Below are 25,646 nucleotides of genomic sequence, written 5' to 3' on the forward strand. Positions count from 1 at the left end.
GGCCCGATGCAGGAGACTTCATTGTGTCCGGACACAATGTTGAGGATTCCCAGGACAACAAAGACAATTGAAAAAGATATAAGCTTCCAAAAGTAATCGAGACCAGTGAACAAATCCATAGGTACAAATCAATCACTAAAATTATTCATTTATACAGTTATGTACTTCTTTGAGTGACTTTCCCTATAATAGTGCAACATGTATCACAAACATTTTGACAATAGTAATTTGATATAAAAAAACTTATGGCATGAAAAGTGTTAAAAGCAGATTTTTTTCCATACCAGCACAGAAAGATCATGGGGAGAAGGGACGGGTCCATGAAACAGTGGCAGTGTGTGTGTCCCAGTGTTCCATGTGATAACCAGGTTTTGAGTCTTCACGGTATCTGTGGCTAGCACACAGAAAACATATTATTATAATCTCCATCATTCACTGTTACAAATAGAATTTTAAAATTAGGAGTCTAATTAGCATTCACATGTTCAACTTTTAAGAGTCTAATGTTGGTTTCAATGAATCCAATATGAATGTAGGAGATAACATGTGAAATATTCAGTCCCTCCTCAATCAATGATCCCTCCAAATTTTCTTTGTTTACTTCAATGCACACTATCTTTAAATGTTTTGTGTAGCTGCGCATGCGTGCTATCCTACAAGGGACAGCTTATGAGCAGCCTGTGTGGTACCTTCCTGATTGCTCCATGGCCATGCACGCATGTAGTTCAGAGGGGATGTTGTCCTCAATGCCATTCTCTAGGCAAGCACAATTTTCAACACAACCACACCTCCTAAGGGAGGTGAATCACAACCTGTTCTAAACAAATAATAAGAAAGCATGGAATGAGAAAAGCACATTCTGTCCTCCAAGCCTGTCAAGCATGATTCAGTGGTGTCATTGAAAACCCTTCCTTATTCCCAAAAGTAATCTAGCAAAACTCCACAAAATAGCCTGAACAGATTCATTATTTAACACCAGATAGTTAAATTTCACAAATGCTGTTTTTTTGCTTCGATCAGGTTTCATGGAGCCTTTGATGGTTAACAATAATGATTGTCTACTTAACCCTTAATCTCATGCTTGACCAGAAATTTATCCAGCTCTTTTTTAAAGATATTAATTGACATAGCATTAACTACTTTTGCAGAAAGTGTATTCCATATATCTAATACTCTGGAAAAAGATCCTTCCAATCTCAAACCTTGCTTAAAGTTTGTTAATTTTACACTGTCCTTTAATTCCATGCACAGAGCATCTTAAAAACATAGATACCGTCTCCCCTTAGACCTTTTTTCTTCAAGGAAAGAAAGTTCAATTCTATGAATCTCTCTTTATAATGTAAAAGTTTTAACTTCCAGAAACAACCTAACCACACTTTGTTGATCCCTATTCAATTCATCAATGTGGAACATCGGGCACTGGGCACCAGAAGGGCCAAGAATTTTTGGTCCCACTGTGTTTTCATAACAAATCAAATTAACTTAGCAAAATTCATCAATGTGGAACATCAAGCACTGGGCACCAAAGGGTAAAAGGGCATTATATAGAGAGTATTAGAAGCACTAATGATCAAATACTGGGTGGCACAAATCTCAAGTGAGGGAATGGGGGCCACAGGTGCATATGTGAAGTTAACTCTTAGTAAGGATAGTTATTTCAAGGTCAGAGCTACAGGAACCCAGGAGTGACTGGAAATAAATGTGAGTAATGGAAGGAGGAAGAAGAAAATAATTAGGAGAAAGAAACAATAATAGAATTGAAAAAAAAGTCAGGAAAAACCCAAGAAAAACAAACAATTCAGAAAAGAGAATCAATATGAGACAAATACATGATAAGATTAAAAATTCCTCGGTGCACGGAAGTGAAGTGAAAACTCAGAAAGAAAGTAAGAAAATATTTTCAGTTCTGATGAAAGGTCACAGACTTGAAACATTAACTCTGTTTCTCTCTGCACAGTTGCTGCCAGATTCTTATCTCAGATTTCCAGCATCCAGCATCATATGAATACCATAAAATATAAAGTTACCAGGGCTTGTATGTGACCTGCTGTGAATTTGCCACTTGTTCATCACTCCGATCTAATACTGGTACAATAAATGTTTAAGTCATTCAGCAACTTACATGAATTTGCTAATCTTAGCACTCCCCATGCTACCAACCACTCCTCACTCTCCATTAAATTTTCCATGCTAAGATTGATGTCCCATGGAGCAGCTGTTATATTTCCATTTGGCCAGTGGTAAAATCGGATTATTAATATCATGTCCTCTTCAGGCATCACATCATAGAATGACACCTAGAAAAAAATGATTAGCATTATAACTTTTGACTTTGTTACCAATGTTGTAAAAATATTGCCAATATTGATCATTTTGTGGCACTACACAGGGATATACTAGTGCTGCCTTTTGAATTACTGAGAACACAAGCCTATAATTCTGCACATAATAAAATCCCACCTTTTCCTATCAGGGTGAGGTGTACAATGAAAACTATGTCCCAGTTTAGTTTCACATTCACTGCCCTACATGTTCTTGTTCACCTTTTATATTTGCTGTCAAAATTAAGAATGTCCATTTCTTAGGACCTTAAAACTGTGTAACCCCCTTCCCTCCCTCAGATTTTCCTTCCTCTGTCAATTGAAGGGCTATTAAACACCCAAATTAGTATCACCTAACAAATACTCCCTGACTTAAATCATTTCTTTTATACGTTCAGCCTTGGTGGTATCCTGCATCATTGACCTTGTCTCTTCTCTATAATGTAAGAACATAGGCTTGAGGAGGATATTTAGAGATACTAGACTCGAAAAGATTAAATATCTAAAGCTTTGGTTGGAATTACTGTTCTTCAAAAATAAACTACTTTAAATCAACTGGTTACAGGTGCAGGGTGTCTGATATGCATAGGTATTTTGTTATTGCAGGTTAAGGGAGAGAAGACTAGTTTGAGGCATGAAGCCCCTTGATGTAGGAATGCATACTAGAGAACTCTCATTATTTGTTGGTATGTAGTCAAAATAATCTTTTATTCTTTTTCAGTATTAAACCTTTGCTGTATTGTAGTTTAATATTAAGTTTACTAGATTTTAGCTTTACTTTCTCTTTATTCTTCTTTCTTTTGGGCCTCCTTATCTCGAGAGACAATGGATACGCGCCTGGAGGTGGTCAGTGGTTTGTGAAGCAGCGCCTGGAGTGGCTATAAAGGCCAATTCTGGAGTGACAGGCTCTTCCACAGGTGCTGCAGAGAAATTTGTTTGTTGGGGCTGTTGCACAGTTGGCTCTCCCCTTGCGCCTCTGTCTTTTTTCCTGCCAACTACTAAGTCTCTTCGACTCGCCACAATTTAGCCCTGTCTTTATGGCTGCCCGCCAGCTCTGGCGAATGCTGGCAACTGACTCCCACGACTTGTGACCAACGCCACACGACCTCACGTCGCGCCTGCAGACGTCTTTATAACGGAGACATGGACGGCCGGTGGGTCCGACACCAGTGGCGAGCTCGCCGCACAATGTGTCCTTGGGGATCCTGCCATCCTCCATGCGGCTCACATGGCCAAGCCATCTCAAGCGCCGCTGACTCAGCAGTGTGCACAAGCTGGGGGTGTTGGCCGCTTCAAGGACTTCTGTGTTGGAGATATAGTCCTGCCACCTGATGCCAAGCATTCTCCGAAGGCAGCGAAGACGGAACGAACCGAGACGTCGCTCCTGGCCGGCACACGCCGTCCAGGCCTCGCCGCCGCAGAGCAAGGCACTGAGGACACAGGCCTGGCACACTCGGACTTCTGTGTTCCGTGTCAGTGCGCCATTCTCTTTATTAGAATTAGTAAAGAGAATGATGTTTAGATTAGGATTTCTTTACATCTAGAATGGTGGTTGTTTCATGGTTTACAGGATGAGTCAGCAAACAAAGAAGCAGAAATAAAGGAGACTTGTACTGAGTGTAAAAACAGATATAAGGGAATTAGAAGACAGTGTCTGTGCCTGGACCTTATGACTGGGCAGTATGGGTGGGTGGAGGTGGGTGGGGCAAGGGGGGGGGGGGGGGGGAGGGGGGAGCAGGTAGTATTGGGCAAAAGATGATTGGATGAATTTTGCCACACTTCTGTTTTTTGAGGTTATAATCTAAGGGTCTCAAGCCTCTCTCAGTGTAAAGGATTGAAGGATAAAGCCATAGCAAGCAGTAATGTAATTCTCAATTGTGCCTTGTGAACTACTGCTTAAATATTGTAATATATTGGTTCTTGCTTATGCCTGAGTAAAATTCATAACCATTACCAATACAGTGTCACTGTTGAAGAATTGAACAGACAAAGGGACTATTAAACATATTACAATAGGTTCGTAATTTGAAATAAATCTGAAATCCAATAGGGAAAACATGAAATTTTACATAGTTTATAAATTTTCTTACAAAATCAACAGATTTTTTAAGGACAAAAGCTCAAAACCCAACAGGATTTTCAAGAGATAAAAGAAAAACTGACAATTTCATAATATCTGAAATGATGAGTAATATGCAGTCATTTGTTTCATTGACTGAACATTGTCACTCAGAAAATCTGCAGTCTGAGATTGAAAACAAAATGATATGTAATCAAAACAGAAAGTGCTGGAAATACTCAGCAGGTCAGGCAGCATCTGTGGAGAGAGAAGCAGAGTTAACGTTTCAGGTCTGTGACCTTTCATCAGAACTGGCAAAAGTTAGAAAGGTATTAGGTTTTAAGCAAGTGAAGGGTTGGGGGTGGGTGGTGGTGGGGGTGCTGTTAGGGGGGGAAGAGAACAAAAGGGAAGGTGTGTGATAGGGCAGAGGGCAGGAGAGATTAAATAACAAAGATGTCATGGGACAAAGGCAAAGTGAGTGTTAAAAGTTGTGGTAGAAGAAAAAGCATTTGTCCAGAGAGTGTTAATGGCAGAATAATGAGCAGCTTTGTCCACAAGCATATTATGAAAAATAGGCACATGGTTAAAGAAATGTTTTTTTAATTAGGCACTCTACAGCCTTGTGGACTCAACATTGAGTTCAACAATTTCAGAGCATGACTGGCCTTTTAAAAAAAAATAATTATTTTTTTTTAATAATTATTTTATTTTATTTAACCATGGGTCTGTTTTTCATGTTGTGCTTTTGGAAAGAGCTGCTCATTATTCTGCCATTAACATTCTCTCTCTGGACTAATGCTTTGTCTTCTACTATAACCATTAACACTCTCTTTGCCTTTGTACCATGACATCTTTGTGATTTAATCTCTCCTGCCCTCTGCCCTATCACACACCTTCCCTTTTGTACTCTTCCCCCCTCAACCCCACCCCCAACCCTTCACTTGCTTAAAACCTGATACTTTTCTAACCTCTGCCAGTTCTGATGAAAGGTCACAGTCCTGAAACGTTAACTCTGCTTCTCTCTCCACAGATGCTGCCTGATCTGCTGAGTATTTCCAGCACTTTCTGTTTTTATTTCAGATTTCCAGAATCTGCAGTATTTTGTTTTTATTTTATGGTATGTAATCAAATCTGCCAGGTTTTGATAGTGCAGTTAACAAAAAAAAAAAGTACTTGCAATTATATAGCGCCTTTCGCAACTTCATAACCCCCCAAAGCACTTTACAGCCAATGAAATACCTCTGAAGTGTAGTCACTGTTGTAAAGTAGGAAACATTACAAGGTACTTTACAATCAGAGAGTGCCAGCATGGATTTGTAAAGGGTTTGTCATGTCTGGCAAACTGTTTGAATTTTTTGAAGAGGTGAGTAAAGTAGTGGATTGGGGAATGTCTATGGATGTTATTTATATGGATTTCCAGAAGGCATTTGATAAAGTCCCTCATAAGAGACTGTTAGCTAAATTGAAGTCCATGGCATTAAGGCAAATTATTGACCTAATTAGGAAATTGGCTGAGCAGCAGGAGACAGAGTAGGGATAATGGACAGGTACTCTAATTGGCAGGATCTGACTAGTGATATCTCACAAGGATCTGTGTAGGGGCTTCAACTAGTCACAGTATTCAATAATGACTTTGATGATGGGATACAAAGCCACATGTCCAAATTTGCCGATAACACAAAGATACATGGCATTGTAATCAGTGTAGATGGAAGCATTAAATTACAGAGATATTGATAGGCAAAACTGTGGCAAATGGATTCTAATGCACGTAACTATGAGGTCATCCACTTTGGACCTAAAAAGGACAGAAAAACATACTTTCTAAATGGGGAAAAGCTAGAAACAATGGAGGTCCAAAGAGACTTAGGGGTCCAGGTAATAGATCATTAAAATGTCATGAACAAGTACAGAAAATAATCAAAAAGGCTAATGGAATGACTAGAATACGGGGGGTAGAAGTCATGCTTCAACTATACAAAGTCCTGGTATGCCACACCTGGAGTACTGTGAGCAGTTTAGGGCACCACAGCTTAGCAAGAATATATTGGCCTTAGAGGGAGTGCAGTGTAGGATTACCAGAATGGTAACTAGCCTCTAAGGGTTATATTACAAGGAGAAATAACACAAACTAGGGATATACTCCTTGGAATTTAGAAGGTTAAGGGATGATTTGAATACAAGTTTTCAAGATATTAAGGGCAACAAATATGGTAGTCTAGAATTAGTGAGCATAGTCTGAAAATTAGAGCCAGATCGTTCAGGAGTGAAGTTGGGAAACACTTCTACATGCAAAGGGTGCAGGAGCTGGCTCTAATTCGGGCTGAAGGCTACCCAGTAAAAATTGAAGTACTAGTTAAATAGAGAGCCCATCAACTGAATCAATTCAGTCACCCAGCTCATTGTACCTGGCCGCAAATGAGGAAGATGTGTAATGCAATCAGGTGCACATCTTTCTTGTGGGACCCATCAAACATGGCACAAAACTAAGTTGGAAATTGCTGAATCCTCTGTGAGGTACAATTTCAAGCATTGTACATGACCATCACACTTTCTCACATACTCTCTATTGTTGTAATATGCTGGGTGACACATTAATCTTGCAGGTAAGGATCACAGCTGAGAAACAGCAAGCAGATGCTGAGGTGTCCAAACGGGGGTACTGTTAAAGGACTTTATAATGGGGATCAGCAGTTAATGATACAGAGAAGAGTCCTAAGAGCCATCTATCGCCTAGGATTTCTTCACCTTTAAATAATGCGAGCACATAGAATGCCACATAATAAAGGCATCATGACTACTTCATGGATAACCACCACTGACATGCATGATGCTTCTGTAGTCAAATACCACAAACATGCATTAAGTGAATACCTTTTCTCTTCATCAAGTCCCCAAGGTTATATGAAGAGTCATGATGCCCACAGGGGTGCTATATGAGACTCTTCCTACTCCAGAGTACCCTACCACCTGGTGAACATCTATCTTGACCTCTCAATTGTCTCTGTACTGCCAAACTACTCGTCTGATATCCAGTCTTAACTTTTCCAAGCTCAACTTCAGCCTCTGCCATAAGTTCTGCTCTCTCACCACTGATTCCATCTCCCTTCCTTGTTGTTGTCTCAGCCTGAAATGAACTGTTTGCAGTCTCAGACTCCTGTTCAATTTTGAAATTAGTTTCAGATTCCAAATGTTCTCCATCAAAAAGAACATCTACTTATACCTCCAAGGGTCAACTCCACCCCTACTTCAGTCCTAACATCACCAAAACCCTTCTACATGCCTTTGTCACTTCCAGATTCAATTAGGGAATGCAACACTCAATTTGCTGGGCTCCCATCTTTCACCCTTCCATAAACGTCAGCTTGACCAAGATTCTACATATCCTATCCTGCCTGGTACAATGCTGTTATCACACCAGTCCTCACTGACCTACACTAGCTACACATTCCCCATTTCCTGAAATATATAAATCTTTGTTCCTTTCCTTAAATCTACTACAGCTTTGATTCACCTCACCCTATTTCCCCAACCACCTCCAGCATAACACCCCACCCCCACCCCACCCTGAACACACTGTGCCTGTTGTGCATTGTCCCCACTCTTTACCAACTGTTGGCAGCAGAACCTTCAGATATCTGGGCTCTACCCTTTGGAAAACTGAACTCTTTATTCAATCTGGCCTGCATATAACTCCAGTCTCACACCAATGTGTGCTTATTGACTCTTAGCTAGCTATTCAGTTGTATCAAGTCAGAGCAACTAGGGATGGGCAATAAATGCTGACCTTGTCAACAATCTCCACATTCTGAGAATGAATAAAAAAAAAATATATGAAAAAATGTTATACTGATCAAAGCAACTGTTTTCAATAATGATTAAAATGGTTATTCTAGAATAACATGCTCATTTAGCTGCTACGTTGACAGGACGCCTACCTCCTGCTCTCCAAAGATAAAGTATCCTTGTTTGATATTAGATTTCACAGGAGCAGTGGTCCACAACATTCCAGAATTCCTTGTATTAATTACCTGCCAAAGGAAGATTTAGTTAAGGAGGATTGCCTCACATTTATGGCACACTGCATTTATATATACAAATGCAAACACATGAAGGTGTATGCTCTGAAATTGTCAACAGAGAATGGTATGTAGGTAAGGTGGACAATTGGTGTGTGGAATTCAGATTCCCTGACAACAAGGAATAACTGCTCGAGGGATGGGAGGCCTCTTATTTTGCCCATTTAGAATTGTTTGTGGCTCTAGTTGCCCTTGAGACTAGCTTCATTTGTCATTGCAGTGATACTACTACTTTCGTAAGACAGGAAAAGATTATAATGGGATGTTTAGTTTGGCTAGCCATTCGATGACCTCCTGTGATGCTGAGTGGAGAAGTGAGGTGCCTCCCTCAACAAATCTTAGTGGGCAGGTTGATGTCATGTGTCCCATGGTCTGGGACCCATGGCCACAAATGTCCATGCCCTGGGCAGATTCAGTTGAGTGTTTTCTTCTGCTGCATGTGTCCCACTATCCTGTCCATCTGGATCGTGGATTGATACCAGCTGCACGATAACAGCAGCTTTCCCTGCAGTGGAAATAGGTAAAATCTAGTGGCCAGTCAATGCAACCATGGAATTTCACATTAAGTCATTCAGCCCATCTTGTCTATTGCGGAAAAAATTTGTAACTATTCCCACTGCAATAGCTCACTCCCCATAGCCCTGTATCTTCCTCTGCTTAAAATATTTATCCGTTTTTCCTTTAAAAGATGCAACAGCATCTGTTTGTGGCAAAGTATTCCACAGTCCAACAAACTTTAAAGTAACAGAATTCTCCTAATCTTTCTCCTTACTGTCTTGATAACCATTTTAATCTAGTCGCTGGTAGCCTAACTGGAAGTTCATGAAAAAAAAAACTCAGTATTTACTCTTCCTGTTCTCTGATGGTATCCCGTGAGTTTCAAGCTGCCATCACCAATGGGGGCACCTTTCACTCTGTCCATAATAATCCCAACACTTTTTTCCATCTCATTTTCATTGTTCTGTTCCTTGAATATTTGTACAGTTAAGTTCATTCCATCATTAGGCCTGGAAGAGAAAATAGATATGACAAAATATATATTAATCAAAAATTCTTTTGCCAAAAGACTTGCAACTTTTTTTTTAGTTTTAAATATTAAATAGCAAACAGAATTTAATTCAATATTATGTTTCACAGCAAAATTATACAGAAAGAAAAAATTATGTAAACACAAAACAAAATTTTAAAATTATTTTCTTTTCTCCCTTTGGAGTCTTGATATAACCTACGCCATCCTTTGTCCAGGTGATGGGCTAGAGAGCAGCTCCCACTGCAGTTTCTGCTGATGCCACTCTGTAGTGGCCTGCTGGGGTGATTGCCTGAGTTTTGCATCTATTCCTTTTGAATAAAAATATTGATGTTATCAAGCAGTCTTATAAATTGCTACATGTATATGCCCTTCTATTGCAAGCAAAGGTTATGATATGTGCAAATTGTTCACAGGGTACAGTCTTGCTTCTCCCACAGTCAATCCTATTATAATTAACTTTCTTGGCTTAGATTTTCGACTGGAATTTTGCCAATGGAAAGTTTCTTCTGTAGAGTTGAGCTTTTGATAAGAGTTGAAATCTGACTGCGATATTAATAACTGATCCCTTAATGAATGCAACATGTAAAATGAGCATAAGCTATCAGAAAGTAGTGCAGCATGTGGTAGTGCACTTGATTATGGACATGGCAATCTCCAAACTTTAGCCAAGTGGTTTGAGGAGTGCTTGAGAGGTGTGGTATTTTAGGTAAGGATGGAAGAAATATACAAACATATGAATTAGGAGCAGGAGTAGGCGACTCAGCCCCTCGAGCCTGATCTGCCATTCAATAAGTTCATGGCTGAACTAATTACTCCACATTCCACCTACCCCCAATAACCTTTCACCTCCCTTGCTTATCAAGAATCTATCTACCTCTGCCTTAAAAATATTCAAAGACTCTGTTTCCACCACCTTTTGAGGAAGCAAGTTCCAAAGACTCACGGCCCTCTGAGAGAAAAAATTTCTCCTCATCTCTGTCTTAAATGGGCAACCCCTTATTTTTAAATCATGACCCCTAGTTCTAGATTCTCCTATAAGAGAAAACATCCTTTCCACATCCATATCTGTGGGATGCATGTATTCCTTCTACTGTTGAGGTACACAGCAACATTGTTAGAGATTTGGAACAAGGTAATCAATCTTCCCTGTAAGCCAAGAGGGGGAAAAGAAATAAAGGAGCATTTTGTTTAACGTTTACCTTGTACAGAAGAAAAAACTTCAAAAAGGAAACATTGAGAAATTCTAAATGTGCAGCAGAATTGCTTTACAAACATTAACTAGTACTTATTGTACAATGGGAATGTTTTTCAGACATTTGTGAGGGTTTCTTTTTGTATAACAGTTCAATGTATTGTAGGAAATCAAAGAAATTATACAACAGGAAAAAACCTGTAGGCCCATTATGACCATGCCAACGTTGGTTGTACAATTGGAGCAATCTGCTCTAATCTCATGCCTCGTCCCTTTACCATATACTTTGATATTCCAACATTTCCAGTTCTTTTATGTGATGTCATAGTCTTTGTCTCATTTGAGCCATTTGTTGTAAATCATAACACTGTATTGAAAAAATATCTTTCAGCTTTCCCCTTTTTCCTGGTGATATCTTAAATCTATGGGCCCTTATTACTGATTAATAATTCAATGGAAACAGTCATTCACTATATTTTTTATTTGTTCTTAGGATGTGGCAAGGTAATATTCATTGCCTATTTTAAGTTTCCTTCAGGGCACTAGGAGTCAGCCATATAAATTTGGGACTGGAACGACGAGCAGGTCAGACTGAGTCAGTACATTAGTGAACCAGATGGGTTTTAACAAAAAGCAACATCTTTCTTCCTTTCATTTTTTGGTGCTAGCCCACAGATTACCAATTTTATTTAGGTCATCTTCACAATTTGTTTGAATTCTGGGTTACTACCCGAGTGTCATAACCTATTAAGTGTGCAACTGTTCACCCTCCCAAAACCTTACATAATTCTGAAATGCCAATTAGCTTTCTTTGTTCCACTGAAAAAAATCTGTGTTTTCAAACCTTTCCTATATCTTACCCACAGCTTGTCAATTAAATTTTTGTAATTTTTTGCTGTATCTTTACATGGCTCTACTAGCTTTCCTAAAATAGGAAACCCAGACCTGCACACAATACTCCAACTATACGTAACCAGCATTTTCCTTGCACTTATATTCAGTACTCCAGGTATAAAATCCAAAATCCCAATTGCCTTTTTATGGCCTTTTCTACCTGTACACTTGATAGTTTCTGAAGCTAAGATGGACTGCAGCATGAAGTGGTTGCAAGGAGGGTGCCTGATGCCACAATTCTGCAAATAACAGAGGAATTTAGGCATTGGGCTGCTCTATTACTTGCCTGTAGATTCTGCTTTGTGTTTGCAAATTGGGATTCCTTTCATTTCTTAGCCCTCTCCCCTTCAGTCTTGGTAAAAGCTACCAATGAGTTAAAATGCCCTTTGAGCCTTGCCAAAGGCTGCAAGGACTTTATCCTCCTATTCTGCCATTTCCCCCTAAGTACGTAAATTCCTTTAATTTTACCTGAATTGCAATTTGTGAAGTTAGATCCCCACAATTGTTGACAGGTTGGTGTGTCGGAGCCTGAAGATATGGTTCGTGGCATCTTGGTGGGTGCAGTCAATCAGGTTACGCTGACTGTTAATCATACAATCTTTCATACAACTCCACATAAAGCATCGAATGGTGTGTGAGAGTTCTTCTGAAAAATTGCCTAGCATTGAGATTGGTCAGCTTCATAGATCATATTCGTGCCATCAACCTCTCTTTGGAATTATTAATACTCCATCAAAGTGAGATATGCGCATGTCTATTTTCTGAAACAGGTGCGGGGATACCAGCGGGTGGACACAGAACACTGCTAGTGCAGCGTGGCCTGTTCTGGCATTGATATATAGGATTCCCACTGGGAAACCCACTGTTGCACTACAGACCTCTATGGAAAAGGCATCAGGAGACATTCAAGTGGCAGCAGAACCCTCCTCCGCTCCCCAAGGATTAAGAAAAATGGCCTGGAACCTCAGTGAATCTTCTTTAAAAGAATTCTGCTTCAACCATTGTCAATACAAATGTAAGCCCTGACATTGAAGGGGATGAAAAGATTAGAGAGCAGGCACATTGTCCACCAGTGGCCCAGATTTTGGAGCATAAACTCAAAGTGCCAGGAGTCCACCCCATTTGACTTCCGTGATAAATTCCAGTCAGGTGGAGCAGGCAAATCTTCTGCACGCTCAACCAAATCCCCACCACATCAAGGAGACATGTCTGGGGAGTTGCCAACCTACTTGGAAATTCCTCCACTTAAGTTAGCATTAGGCTAAGAGCTGTTGTGTGTTCCATTCAGGGCTTGGTAAAGGCTCCAAGTCTGTAATGCCTTTATTCTTGCGGCAGTTACCTCCTATATGCAGGAGAAATTATTTCTCTCAGCCCTCACTGTGGTTTTGTTCTCCTTCTAGTGGAGTGGCTGGATGACACTTTGACTTCCACCAAATGATTAAGGCAGACATCTCAGAAGCACGTTTACAGGTGAGGGCTGCCTGTCTTAACTATATTAACAACCTCCTCTGAATCAATCACTACTGGCACATGATAAGTCTTGCTGCACCACACTTCTGTTGGTGGAGACAGGACCCCAGATTTGCAGTTTTTAGTGTGACTGCCTGATCAAGCATTAATGATAGCCTGCATGGTGCCAACGGTTCTAGTTCCATAGCAAGTTGAACTATTGTATGTTGAACGGCTCCTATTTCAGCCAGCTATTGCATATGCTTGATGGAATGTCGCATCTTAATCCTAGAGAAACCCTATAAGAATCTGTATTATTGTCACATAGTAATATAGAATGCCTCTGATGTGGCACAACTCTAAGTGTGGGCTACGAACATTTATCCAATTATGTTCTGAAATGTTAAGAAACAGATTAGTTTACTTGTTAAATAATTTTCAGTCACATCAAAGGTATCTAATATATAAATCATAGAATGGTTACGGCACAGAAGGGGGCCATTCAGCCCATTGTGTCCGTGCCAGCTCTTTGTAAGAGCTACTCAGCTAGTCCCACTCCCCTGCCTTTTCCCTGAAGCCCTGCAAATTTTTTTTCTTCAGATAATCATCCAAATAACAGACCTGCTGGGTATTTCTAAGTTCTGACATTAAGCAATATACACTTGAACTCTGAATGGTTATAAAATGTTCAACATGAATTGATGTCAGACCAAAATGTGACAAATGTAGGAATTATCCTATTTGATTTGTATTTATGCTCACAAACTATGGTAACCTGGAATAAGATAGATCCTACTGCTTTATTAAATCTAAAATTACAGTTGTGTTGCTTTGTTTGCCATACAGCCTTGTAACTTATTAATCGAAGTGCCAAGTGGATTGTGAATCACTTTGACAGCCCCTTCAAGAGAATTCAGGGGCTAAAACAAGTGGATAGTTCTGTGTTCTGGAGTTCTTACTGGGATTCTGAGGTTTTCCACTAAATTCAAAACCTTTTGGCTCACATCCCACCTGAGACATGAAACAATTAATGCAAGAGGCAGTCAGAAGGAACTGTAAGAGCAAAAAGAGCGGCACAGTGGCGCAGTGGTTAGCACCGCAGCCTCACAGCTCCAGGGACCCGGGTTCGATTCTGGGTACTGCCTGTGCGGAGTTTGCAAGTTCTCCCTGTGTCTGCGTGGGTTTCCTCCGGGTGCTCCGGTTTCCTCCCACATGCCAAAGACTTGCAGGTTGATAGGTTAATTGGCCATTATAAATTGCCCCTAGTATAGGTAGGTGGTAGGGAAATATATAGGGACAGGTGGGGATGTGATAGGAATATGGGATTAGTGTAGGATTAGTATAAATGGGTGGTTGACGGTCGGCACAGACTCGGTGGGCCGAAGGGCCTGTTTCAGTGCTGTATCTCTAAACTAAGTGGGCATTTTAGATGTCTGTATTGAAAATTACTACTTGTACTCTAGTGTACACCTAGCCCCAAAATTTCTGGAGGCTGCTTTGCTAGTTACGATGAAAGGTCACAGACCTGAAATGTTAACTCTGTTTCTCTCTCCACAGCTACTGCCAGGCCTGCTGCGTATTTCCAGTATTTTCTGTTTTTATTTCAGATTTCCAACATCTGCAGTATTTTGATTTTGTATTCGTGAAACAGAAACCCTGCCACCATTTTCATACCATAGTCAGTCAGGGTGGGCTGCCTGTAAGACTACATCAGCAGTGTCTGCCCTGATTACTACATCCCACAGTCGCTCCACCTGAGAACCCCCAAGATCTTACTGGACCAAAAAAGAAAAATGATTTTTCTTTCCACTACCTTCAAAAGGAATAATTCCACCTTTACAAGGTTTTTGAGAACTCTGAGCAAAGCCAGACCCTGGCTTCATTTTTTAATTAATAATTTTTTTTTTAGCATAAGCATAATCCATAATGCCTTCACCAATAATGATTTCACTAGTCCCTCCCCTACTACTTCTACAACTAAGAATGAGATCAGCATTGTTGTGGAAATACCATTATCTTCATGTTCTCCTCCAAGTCACATTCAAGGGGCTGAATTTTATTCTCCTGCTGCCGGGCAAAAAAAATGACGGCCCGCGTGCCGCCGCGTGGCAGCTCAAGATAATACGCTGGTCGGGCCGCACCTCCCCCCCCAATCGCGTGGTGGGAGTGGGCTCTGTGACGCTGGCAAAGGCGTCAGCTGCCTGTGCGCAGGCACCGGCACCACTTTTAAAGGGCAGCAGACCTGCCGCTAAATTTAAATATTTTAAACCGTACACCGCCACCCCCCCAGTACACCACAATAAAAAATATTGCCCCTTCCACCCATTCCCCCCCCCCCCCCCAACCACAATAACACTTACAGATAATAGTTGCCCTCTCCCCCCCAAAAGACTTACATGCAAGACTGGACCTTCCCCGCCCCCCACAAACTGTTCAAAGTGCAGAGGTCACTCCTTCACCCCTTCCACTACACTATTAATGCACATTTGACCCCTTGCTCCTCCCCATTGCACTGAAAATCCTAAGTACCCTCCCTTCCCCACCTCGGTAGCGCCATTTTCCCTGGACGAGAAAGTGAAGGCACGTGAGTGCCAGCCGCCATTCGGAAGATCCCAGGCAGCAGGTAAGATCGCTGACAATTTTATTTAAATGTATTCATTTTCTTAATTGACATATTCAAAGGCGGGTCCTATCGCCCAGTGGTGGTGGTGGGGGGAAGGGGGGCTACCACAGAGCCTCGCTGCCACTGGGAAGATTGGGCCCGGCTCTCCTATCGTCGGGCTCCATGGCGGCCGCTGCAAGTACAATCTTCTGGCCCCCCACACCACAGATCCCAATGCTGGCACCTCAACAAAATCCAGCCCAAGGAGAGCGAATTTAGACAAAGCCAGAAAAATTGTTATGATCTGATAGTGTTTTGTACATGGATCTAAACACAAGGTAAGCTAATGGTCTCAATGACCATTTCAGATGTTCTGCTTTGTTGTCTTCTTATGTCATCCATTATATTTTATTGTATCTTTAGATTCATCAGTAGAGAGTCTTCAGATGTACATAGACCTTAGCAGTGTGTAATATAAAGGTACAGGTCGCTTCATGTCTGTGCTTCTTCTATAACTCTTGCCACACATAGTTCACAATGCAAGTCAAGAGGTTTAGAGTTGACACAGAAGCTCAGTATCTGTAATCCTTTTTAGCCCATGTATATGCTATGTGAATGTTAGTGTCATGTTACTATCCAATCAAGTAAATACTCATTCTTTTGGGCCTCCTTATCTCGAGAGACAATGGATACGCGCCTGGAGGTGGTCAGTGGTTTGTGAAGCAGCGCCTGGAGTGGCTATAAAGGCCAATTCTGGAGTGACAGGCTCTTCCACAGGTGCTGCAGAGAAATTTGTTTGTTGGGGCTGTTGCACAGTTGGCTCTCCCCTTGCGCCTCTGTCTTTTTTCCTGCCAACTACTAAGTCTCTTCGACTCAAAATACTCAAAAGATCAGCATAAAGAGCAAGGAAAATCTGATAAAACAGAAGTTATAAGTCTTGCAAAATTTGGTGTTTAGCGTCTCTAATGATGAAACCCACTGCAGGTCAATTTATTTGCCATAATATGTTGCAAGATTTCTAATCTACTATAATTTTCACTATTTTCTGTGCATTTAATTTTTTTAAATTGAGTACTGTATCCAAATTTCACCCAATGTCTAATTGCACCTCAACAATTAGAAAAGGGAAGGATAGAAGGATTAGGGTTGTCATGATCCTGCAATATGACAACACAGAAAAATATCAAATGTTTCCAAGACAGGAATTACTAACAGCTACTGTTGATCACAGCCATTCAGGGATAATAGTTTAGAATGTCCTATCAACAGATACTTTTGTTATCTCTTGCCCCACCCCCACTTTATTTGCTTAAAACCTATTACATTTCTAACCTTTGCAGGTTCTGATGAAGGGACACTGACCTGAAATGTTAACTCTGCTTCTCTCTCCACAGATGCTGCCAGACCTGCTGAGTATTTCCAGCATTTCCTGTTTTTATTTCAGATTTCCAGCATCTGCAGTATTTTGCTTTTACAATATCATGATTTAGATTTTAGATTTAGAGATACAGCACTGAAACAGGCCCTTCGGCCCACCGAGTCTGTGCCGACCATCAACCACCCATTTATACTAATCCTGCACTAATCCCATATTCCTACCATATCCTCACCTGTCCCTATATTCCCCTACCACCTACCTATACTAGGGGCAATTTATAATGGCCAATTTACCTATCAACCTGCAAGTCTTTTGGCTGTGGGAGGAAACCGGAGCACCCGGAGGAAACCCACGCAGACACAGGGAGAACTTGCAAACTCCACACAGGCAGTACCCAGAATTGAACCCGGGTCGCTGGAGCTGTGAGGCTCCGGTACTAACCACTGCGCCACTGTGCCGCCCACACATGTCTATGGATTTGTGAATGCTAAGCCATCTACACCAAAATATTGCATTGCAGCTGTTTTTTACTATAGCAATGAGTGGCCACAAGACTCTTTTTGACCTATCAGGGTCATCAAAGATATGAGCAAGCTATTGGTACAGGAAGGCAGCACAGTTGTAATTTTAATCCCAACCTGCTACATCCATTTACCAGTGCTCATAATATCTTTTTTAATATTTACATTTTTCCCTTCACACTATTGAAGTATAAAAAGCCATTCCAGCCCCATATCTTATACTGCAATTCCCTTAAAATCTAATGCAAAGGTTACATACCTTTGCATACTTTATGCCCTACAAGTAATATAATGGAATGATTCAAAGACTTTATCTCAACATCAACCATAAGAAGGAATGTATACACCATTGTGATTTATGTAGTTATGCAATCAGAAAGCAACATGGACCTTTATTGATCCCATATTACCTACACAACATAACTTTAATTCACATTTAGGAACACAAACAGGTTACTTGGCTCATCAAGTCTGCTCTGCTATTGTGTTAGCCACTGGAATTCTTTCTCTCCAATTCCAATTTTCAGCTCTCTTATTATATTCCTTCTTTCTTTTGGGCCTCCTTATCTCGAGAGACAATGGATACGTGCCTGGAGGTGGTCAGTGGTTTGTGAAGCAGCGCCTGGAGTGGCTATAAAGGCCAATTCTGGAGTGACAGGCTCTTCCACAGGTGCTGCAGAGAAATTTGTTTGTTGGGGCTGTTGCACAGTTGGCTCTCCCCTTGCGCCTCTGTCTTTTTTCCTGCCAACTACTAAGTCTCTTCGACTCGCCACAATTTAGCCCTGTCTTTATGGCTGCCCGCCAGCTCTGGCGAATGCTGGCAACTGACTCCCACGACTTGTGATCAATGTCACACGATTTCATGTCGCGTTTGCAGACGTCTTTATAACGGAGACATGGACGGCCGGTGGGTCTGATACCAGTGGCGAGCTCGCTGTACAATGTGTCTTTGGGGATCCTGCCATCTTCCATGCGGCTCACATGGCCAAGCCCTTAATTATATTAATTATATTCCTTAAGCTCCCAAAATCTACAGGTTTGGGACAAAATGGCAGTGCAACACAACTTGGAGACATGGCTTTGTCATGAGGATCCATTTCCACCGTCGTTCTGGCCATTTTTTTCAGTTCCTCAAAGTTTCAAGTGGATCTGGTGAAAGGTCCCAGCTTCTCTGCTGCCTGTTTACTTGTGCGCACATGCTAATGAACTGCTTGGCTTATTCTCACAATTGCAATTATGAAGTCTTGAGAAAGCAAAGGAATCCTTGAATATAGAGGTCAGTTTAAAATTCTGAGGAGATTGGAGGAGAAAATATGGCTCACCTGCTGTGCTTCCATAAACCTGCTACGCCCTTACATTGCTGCAGGCTTTTACAGCCTGTAGCAGTAAGTTTGCTACCCCAAATCCCCCTCCCACCCAACACCCACCCACCCCAATGATTTACTTGCATGTTGAATTGGAGTTACACTCCTGGTACCCCAAAACATAGTTAGATAAGTTGCCCCATGAATTTCTCCAGGGTCAGTGGCACAAATCACCAGTGGATGCAAGTCATAACCAGCCAGCATAACTGCAACATGGATTTTCAGGGTCTTACTTACTGAGTAATTATCTGTCTCATTTTTAACCAACAAAATGTACACTGCATCTTTTCCAAATCCTTTGTGTGATTATTCTTTTCACTGTTCATTTCTAATTTTAAGATTATGTCCCTTTATTCTGGATTATTGCACTGGGGGAGGGGGAAGAGACTTTTCCAATCTACTTTGTCAATTATAACTCAGTTATGGTCACTCTTTAGAGTAGGAATGATAATCTTGTTGCACAACCTTTAGTAAAGTGTTCATCGTATCATGAGGTGCTTCATTTAAAAATAAATTCTCCCAGAGGAGGGCTCAGAGGGATAAGTATAGAGCACTGGCCAGCACCTGTAGACTCCTACTGTGGATGGGTTGGCATCTTTAGGAGATGAAACAAAAAATTAAAGACCTTCAAAAAGCTCGAATAAGATTTTTTTCTCTCGGGGACATGGAGAGACATTACATGATGATATCATTACTTCTTCCTCAGTAGTATAACCTGTATTTAATATCAAAATGCTAGAGCCACATGATTTTTGATAGGAATTGATTTGATGACCCAAATGACCTTTTCTTATCCTGTACTTCAAAACTCTCCAGGTTATGAATGCGTAATCACCATCCCCTCCTGCACTTTGAAACTGTGAGGAGTCAAGGAAAGGCAAAATAAAAAGGAAAAACTGCAAATGCTGGAAATCTGAAAGAGAAACAGGAAAACCTGGAAACACAAAGCAGGTCAGTCAGCACCTGTAAAGAGGAAAGACAGGTTATGACATTTCAGAGCTTTTAACCTGATGAAGGTTACACCCAAGAGATAAATGGGATTTTTAGTAAGGTTGGAAAATAGAGATAAAAGAAGAGTAGGAAACAGAACCAACAAATACATCAATTACAGAGTGGGAGTTAGTGTTAAATAACCTGAAAGCTGCTTAGAAGAAAACAGGTGGCAATATAAAAGATCATCAGTGAGATGGTGCGGTCATAGAAAAAGGACAAAAAAATATGCAGATGCATTGGGTGTGATGAAAAGACAAAGAGGGACCATATTTAACAAAAGCATGAGCAATAGAGTAAATAAAATCCATGAGTAATCTTGATATTGCTGGTGAAAGCCTCCAAAAACAGTATGACATTTTAATAAATAGTCCCAGTGAGCAGAAAAGTGCAGAGAGCTGGATAAGTATATGTTTCAAGCACCTTTTTATATTTTGGAGTGCCTTCTATGGTCTTCTGATTAGTCAGGAACGGCATAATGACTTTTTTGAGAAAATATTTGGCAAACCCTGCAGTAGTTAGTTGTACTATAATGTTCTTCAACATTTGAACTGATAAGAAATAAAACAAATAAAAATGCCATAAACCATTTCTGGTGTATTTTGTCTCAGTCTCAGATTAAGGGGTCAGCCATTTAGGACTGCGATTAGGAGACATTTCTTTATTCAAAGAGTTGTGGATCTTTGGAAATCTCTACCCCAGAGCACTGTGGATTCTTAGTCATTGAGTATATTCAAGACAGAGGTCAATAGATTTATGGGTACTAAGGGAATTAAGGAATATGGGGATAATGCAGGAAGATAGAGTTGAGGTAGATGATTAGGCATGATCTTGTTGAATGGCAGAGAAGGCTTAAAGAGCCAAATGGCCTACTCCAGCTTCTATTTCTTAAGTCTAAAATTGTAATGGTAGGTTTTACCGTAGATTGATATTGTACTTATGGCCTCAATGGGCTTAGTCCTTCCAACAGTTTGCTCCAAAAACACTGGATTTTTGTTACTTTGTCATTACAAAACAAAATTTTTCATGCAGGTTTTAAAATTTTATTTTATTAAAACTAAAATTAGATACATAAATCAGTAATAAATGTGATGTGATCTGTCGCAATTATATAATTGAACTGAACTTGAAACAGGGTAAAGTATCTTTTGAGAGACTACATTTACAATGCCCTGTTAAATTTAATGTTATGAAGTTCTACAAAATGTTCTACATTATATACTCCCACTGTAAATACAATGTGTAAATCTGCCTTTCACTGGATTATCTCGCTTGAGGGTTTTTTATTTGCAATTTTCATGAAAATGGTCACTTTCAATAAGTCATTTTGATCTTCAATGAAGTAAATCTGTTTAGACTTAATACTGTCATATGTTCAGATCGCGACAGCTCTGTGAGGAGTCAAGGAAGGGATCGATTTTACTCTTTCTCTCTCTCACCTTTGATTGGCTTTGTGGAGGTCAGCGTGGCCATCAGTAGGAGGAAGGTCAATATGAGAAGGAAGAGAGAGATAATGAGCTGTAGCGGGGTGATAAGAGAGGTTTTGAGAGGGAGACAGGTTTTCAGCAGGAGGGACACTGCGGCCTGCCATCTGCAAATGAAACACAAGAGTTAACACTGACTTTATAAAGTGTACAATCTCAGTTATTGTCCAATTTATCTTTCAATGCAGATATATGATCATTACCAAAGCACCACTATCATCAATTATAAGTTATTGTGTTATTTAAAATGGAAACTAAAGTTGAAATGACACAAACTGCCAGATCTACATAGCTGTTAACTTTCTGATAGGAACTTGGATTTAGTTTCAATTTTAAAAAAAAGCAGAATAGGAAATTTTAAAATTGCACACACGTGATTTCATGAGCTGGATTTTCCTTTAACCACATCTACGGGATCCATGCGGACTTCTGCCCTCCAATCCAACTCCAACATGATACCAGCTCAGTTTCCTGGGTTGCAGATATAACCAAGCATGGCAGGATTCTACCAACAAGCCTACCAATGACTCCCAGGAAAATCCTTGCCTTGCTGCAGCAGGACTTACCAAAGGTGGATACTGATACATGGAAGCATTATGAGGATCAATAGTGGCCATTGACTGCACATCAGCATCTCTTGTGTTCAGCACTCTTAAGTAAACTTCAGCACTGCCAACCTAAAAAAAATGAAAATATAAGGGAACCATCTATTAATTCCATAAGAGCATAAATAGTTTTCTTCTGCTCACTCTCCCTCCTAAAGGCACACTAAGGATTGTAAAGTGCATTATTTCGCTATACATATCTCTTCTTCACCAACTCCCAAAGCCAAACTCTTGTAAATTATGAACTTCTAACAATTATAAATGGATCCTTAACTTACTTTAAACTAAAATTAATGATGGGATTGATTAAAAATATTTTTGTGGTCTCCTCATTTGGGCCACAGCATAGTTACAACTTTGTTACAAAATACAGCACTTTAGGACATGTGGCCAGTCAGATGTGCAACATAAGTACATAGAAATGACTCAAAACAGGGAGAAAATATCAGAGAAATGTCTGGCCTCCTCATGGTGATGTAAAGTCAATTACAGGAAATAGGAAATAGTTGGCTTTCCGGTGGGACAAGACCTCAAATTTGTTACACAATGAAATTAGGTAGTGAAAGACATCTCATGCTAGAATGTGAATATACCAGTCATATTACATTTTCATTTATATGATAAGATTATTCGTCCTGATCTAAGAATGCTAGAGAAAGAAAAACTAGATGCAAGTGGAATTTTCTGAAAGGCATATTTAGTTCATTGGGAGTTTACTGAAAAGTAACAGTCCTCTACATCCCACAGACCCTATCATTGTAACTGTGAATTGCATTCCACAATTCAGAGATACAATAGATCCAGATCAAAGAGAGAAAAATTACTAGCACTTCAATTATAGCATTCAGTTGTGTGACTGAAGGAGTATGATGTGCTGTTCAGCAACAATAGCAAAGGGAAATCTGGAGATATTAACTTTGGAGTAAATAATGTGATTTAGAAATATCACCAACAGAATTTCAAACTATATTTTGCGTCTGGCAACAATTTGGTGACCATTCTGCAGCATCTGCATGCTGAATACTCAACTTTCAGTTGGACAATTAATGTTCCTTGTCCATTTTTAGGACTAAGTTATAGACTCATAGAAAGATACAACACAGAAGGAGGCTATTAAGCCCATCGTACCTGTGCCAGCTCTTCAAAAGAGCTAACCAATTAATTCCACTCCCCTGTTCTTTTCCCATAGCCCTGAAATTTCTCCTTTTCAAGTACATATCCAAGTCCCTTTGAAAAGCTATCATTGAATTGGCTTCCACCACCCTTGCAGGCACTGCATTCCAGTTCATCATAACTTGCTGCACAAAAAAATGTTTTCCTCTTCTCCTTTCTGGCTCTTATGTCAATTATCTTAACTCTGTGTCCTCTGGTTTCTGACCCTTCTGCCATAGGAAACAGTTTATCCTTATTTACTGTATCAAAACTCTTCATGATTCTGAACATCTCTATCAAATTTCTGCTTAACATTCTCTGCTTTAAGGAGAACTGTGTTCTGAGGAAAGACTGGAGAAACTTGGACTTCTTAACCTTGAAATAGGAAACAACAAGGGGACTTCATAGAATATGTCTTTAATTTGTTCTCAGGGTATGTGAGATGCTGGCAAGGCCACACTTATCAGCCATCCCTTGGCACTTGTTACAAACGAGCAGCAGAAGGCATTAAGAATCAACGGCATAGAATGGCACTAAAGGCATATCTCAGCCAGACTTGGTAAGGATGACAGATTCCCTTCACTAAAGGATGGTACAGAACCAAGTTAAATTTTTTTTAGAACAATCCAATCCTGATGCAGCCCCTAAATTACCAGATTTACTGAAATCAATTTTACAATTTGAACTCACAATTTCAGGGCTGCTAGTCCAGTAATACAACCATGACACGATTGTATATAAGATAGTCAACAGTAGAGAACCACTAGAATTCTAGTTTATTTTGAATGATGCCACTAGGATAACAGGTTGCAGGTTTAAGCTGAGGGGCGAGTTTAGGACTGATGGTGGAATTTAATTATTTTTCACACAAAAAGTGATCAACTTAAATAAAGGCCGGCTCGGGTCTGCAGATGAAACCCGACCCAAGCCCAACAGAACCACATCCAACCCCGAGCCCAACCCGGCCCGAGTCCTTTCATTTTTTCCCGCGTCCGACCTGACCCGACCATCAGTTAACCTAGCTTCCGTTTTTCACTTTGTTGCTTATCTGCACAAGCTTAAAAAAAAACTGTAACTAAACAACCTTTTAAGTACAAAAGGTACATTAACATTGGAGCCACTTATCGGAGGTGGTGATAGAACGTGTCCGACCCGGCCCGACGTGACCCGAGCCCAACTGCCGGACCCGGAAGGGCAACCCAACCCGACCCGAACCCGACACATATCGTCGGGTCCCGTCGGGTTCAGGTCGGGTAGCCATGTTCTACAACTAAAAGATTTCCAGAAAGAATGATTTAAAAAGTGGTTGGGTATGACAGTCGAGGTGGGGGTGGGGAGGGGTGGATGTGGGGTGAGGGGGTAGAGACATTGTTAATACGTTCTGGACAGATCAACAAAGATGGGCTGAATGACCTTCCACATCCAGATGTATCTTGCAATCACCAGCATTAAACCTGCATTGCCCAGTCTACAAACAGGAAAATATAACCCATTGGATGTTTGGTTTGATAAATCTAAGTGTTGTGTTATTGTGTCATTTACATATACCTGAGGAATTCCGTTGAGCTGGCCAGTTGTGAGGGATGGTTTTACTGGTAGAGATCGTACTGGAACTTTCCACCGTCCACTTATAACTTGATTATGATTATCAAATATATCAATCTTTGTCCAGCCTCTAGAAACCAGGCGCTGAATTTCCTGGCCATATGGATCAAAGCCCCCTGCAGCTTGGAGCTCAATTACCAGTGAGATTCCAGGGGATGGACGGACTCTAACAGCAGATACAAACAAAAAAATGTCAGAGAAAGGACATTTTTGACCTTTTTCTGAAGATCTTTGAACACATTGTTGTTTCCATTGCTCCCACAACTCCCTATCTGAATCCCTCCAATGAGGTTTCAGCAGCTTGAAAGCATCAAAACAACACTAACCAAAATAATTCTCTATGACTGGCCATGTTGCATTATTCTAAATCATTCTCCTCAACCTCTCTGCACCCTTCGGCACGGTCAAACACACCTTTCTCTTCCAGCGCCTCTCCTCGCCTTGTCCAGCACAATGGCACTGCACTCGCTTGGCTCCTCTCCAATTGTAGTCAGAGCATTACCAGTAATGGCTTTTCTTGCCACCTCTGTGGTGTCACCTCCAGCATCCCCCAAGGATCTATCCTTGGACCCCTCCTCTTTCTCATCCACATGCCACGTCTTGGTGTGAACCACAGACATGAAATCAGCGTCCATATATACACCAACAGCATGCGGCTTTACCAATCCACCACTTCTCTCAATCTGTCCAATGCTTCCCTGATGTCAGTCTCCTTGTCCAGCACCCAGATATTGGAGAGCTTTAACCTCCTCTAGTTAAACATTGGGAAGAGGTGCCACCATCTTTTGTCTCGGCCATAACTCCATACCCTCGCCACTGACTCTTCTTCACCATTTTCTCAGGCTGAATCGGACAGTTTAAAAATTAGCTTCTAACCCATACACCTAGAATTTGTTCTTGTAATTGGCAGAAGGATTAGAG

General features: G+C 40.7%; 1 protein-coding gene across 6 annotated transcripts in view; it reads right to left on the reverse strand.

Moving 5' to 3' along the window:
• ccdc17 (coiled-coil domain containing 17) overlaps positions 1–25,646 on the reverse strand; it is a 161,110-nt gene that overhangs the window by 66,359 nt on the left and 69,105 nt on the right. For all 6 annotated transcript variants that reach the window (XM_068037062.1, XM_068037061.1, XM_068037067.1 and 3 more), the window contains 7 exons: positions 24,669–24,891; positions 21,930–22,040; positions 21,319–21,470; positions 9,307–9,466; positions 8,319–8,411; positions 2,123–2,297; positions 285–394 (listed from right to left, as the gene is read on the reverse strand). In XM_068037062.1, coding sequence (XP_067893163.1) covers positions 285–394; positions 2,123–2,297; positions 8,319–8,411; positions 9,307–9,466; positions 21,319–21,470; positions 21,930–22,040; positions 24,669–24,891 — 1,024 coding nt within the window. The remainder of the gene's footprint in view (positions 1–284; positions 395–2,122; positions 2,298–8,318; positions 8,412–9,306; positions 9,467–21,318; positions 21,471–21,929; positions 22,041–24,668; positions 24,892–25,646) is intronic.

The sequence above is a fragment of the Heterodontus francisci genome, chromosome 8 (genome assembly GCF_036365525.1).
Source record: "Heterodontus francisci isolate sHetFra1 chromosome 8, sHetFra1.hap1, whole genome shotgun sequence".
In the NCBI taxonomy this organism is placed as follows: Eukaryota; Metazoa; Chordata; class Chondrichthyes; order Heterodontiformes; family Heterodontidae; genus Heterodontus; species Heterodontus francisci.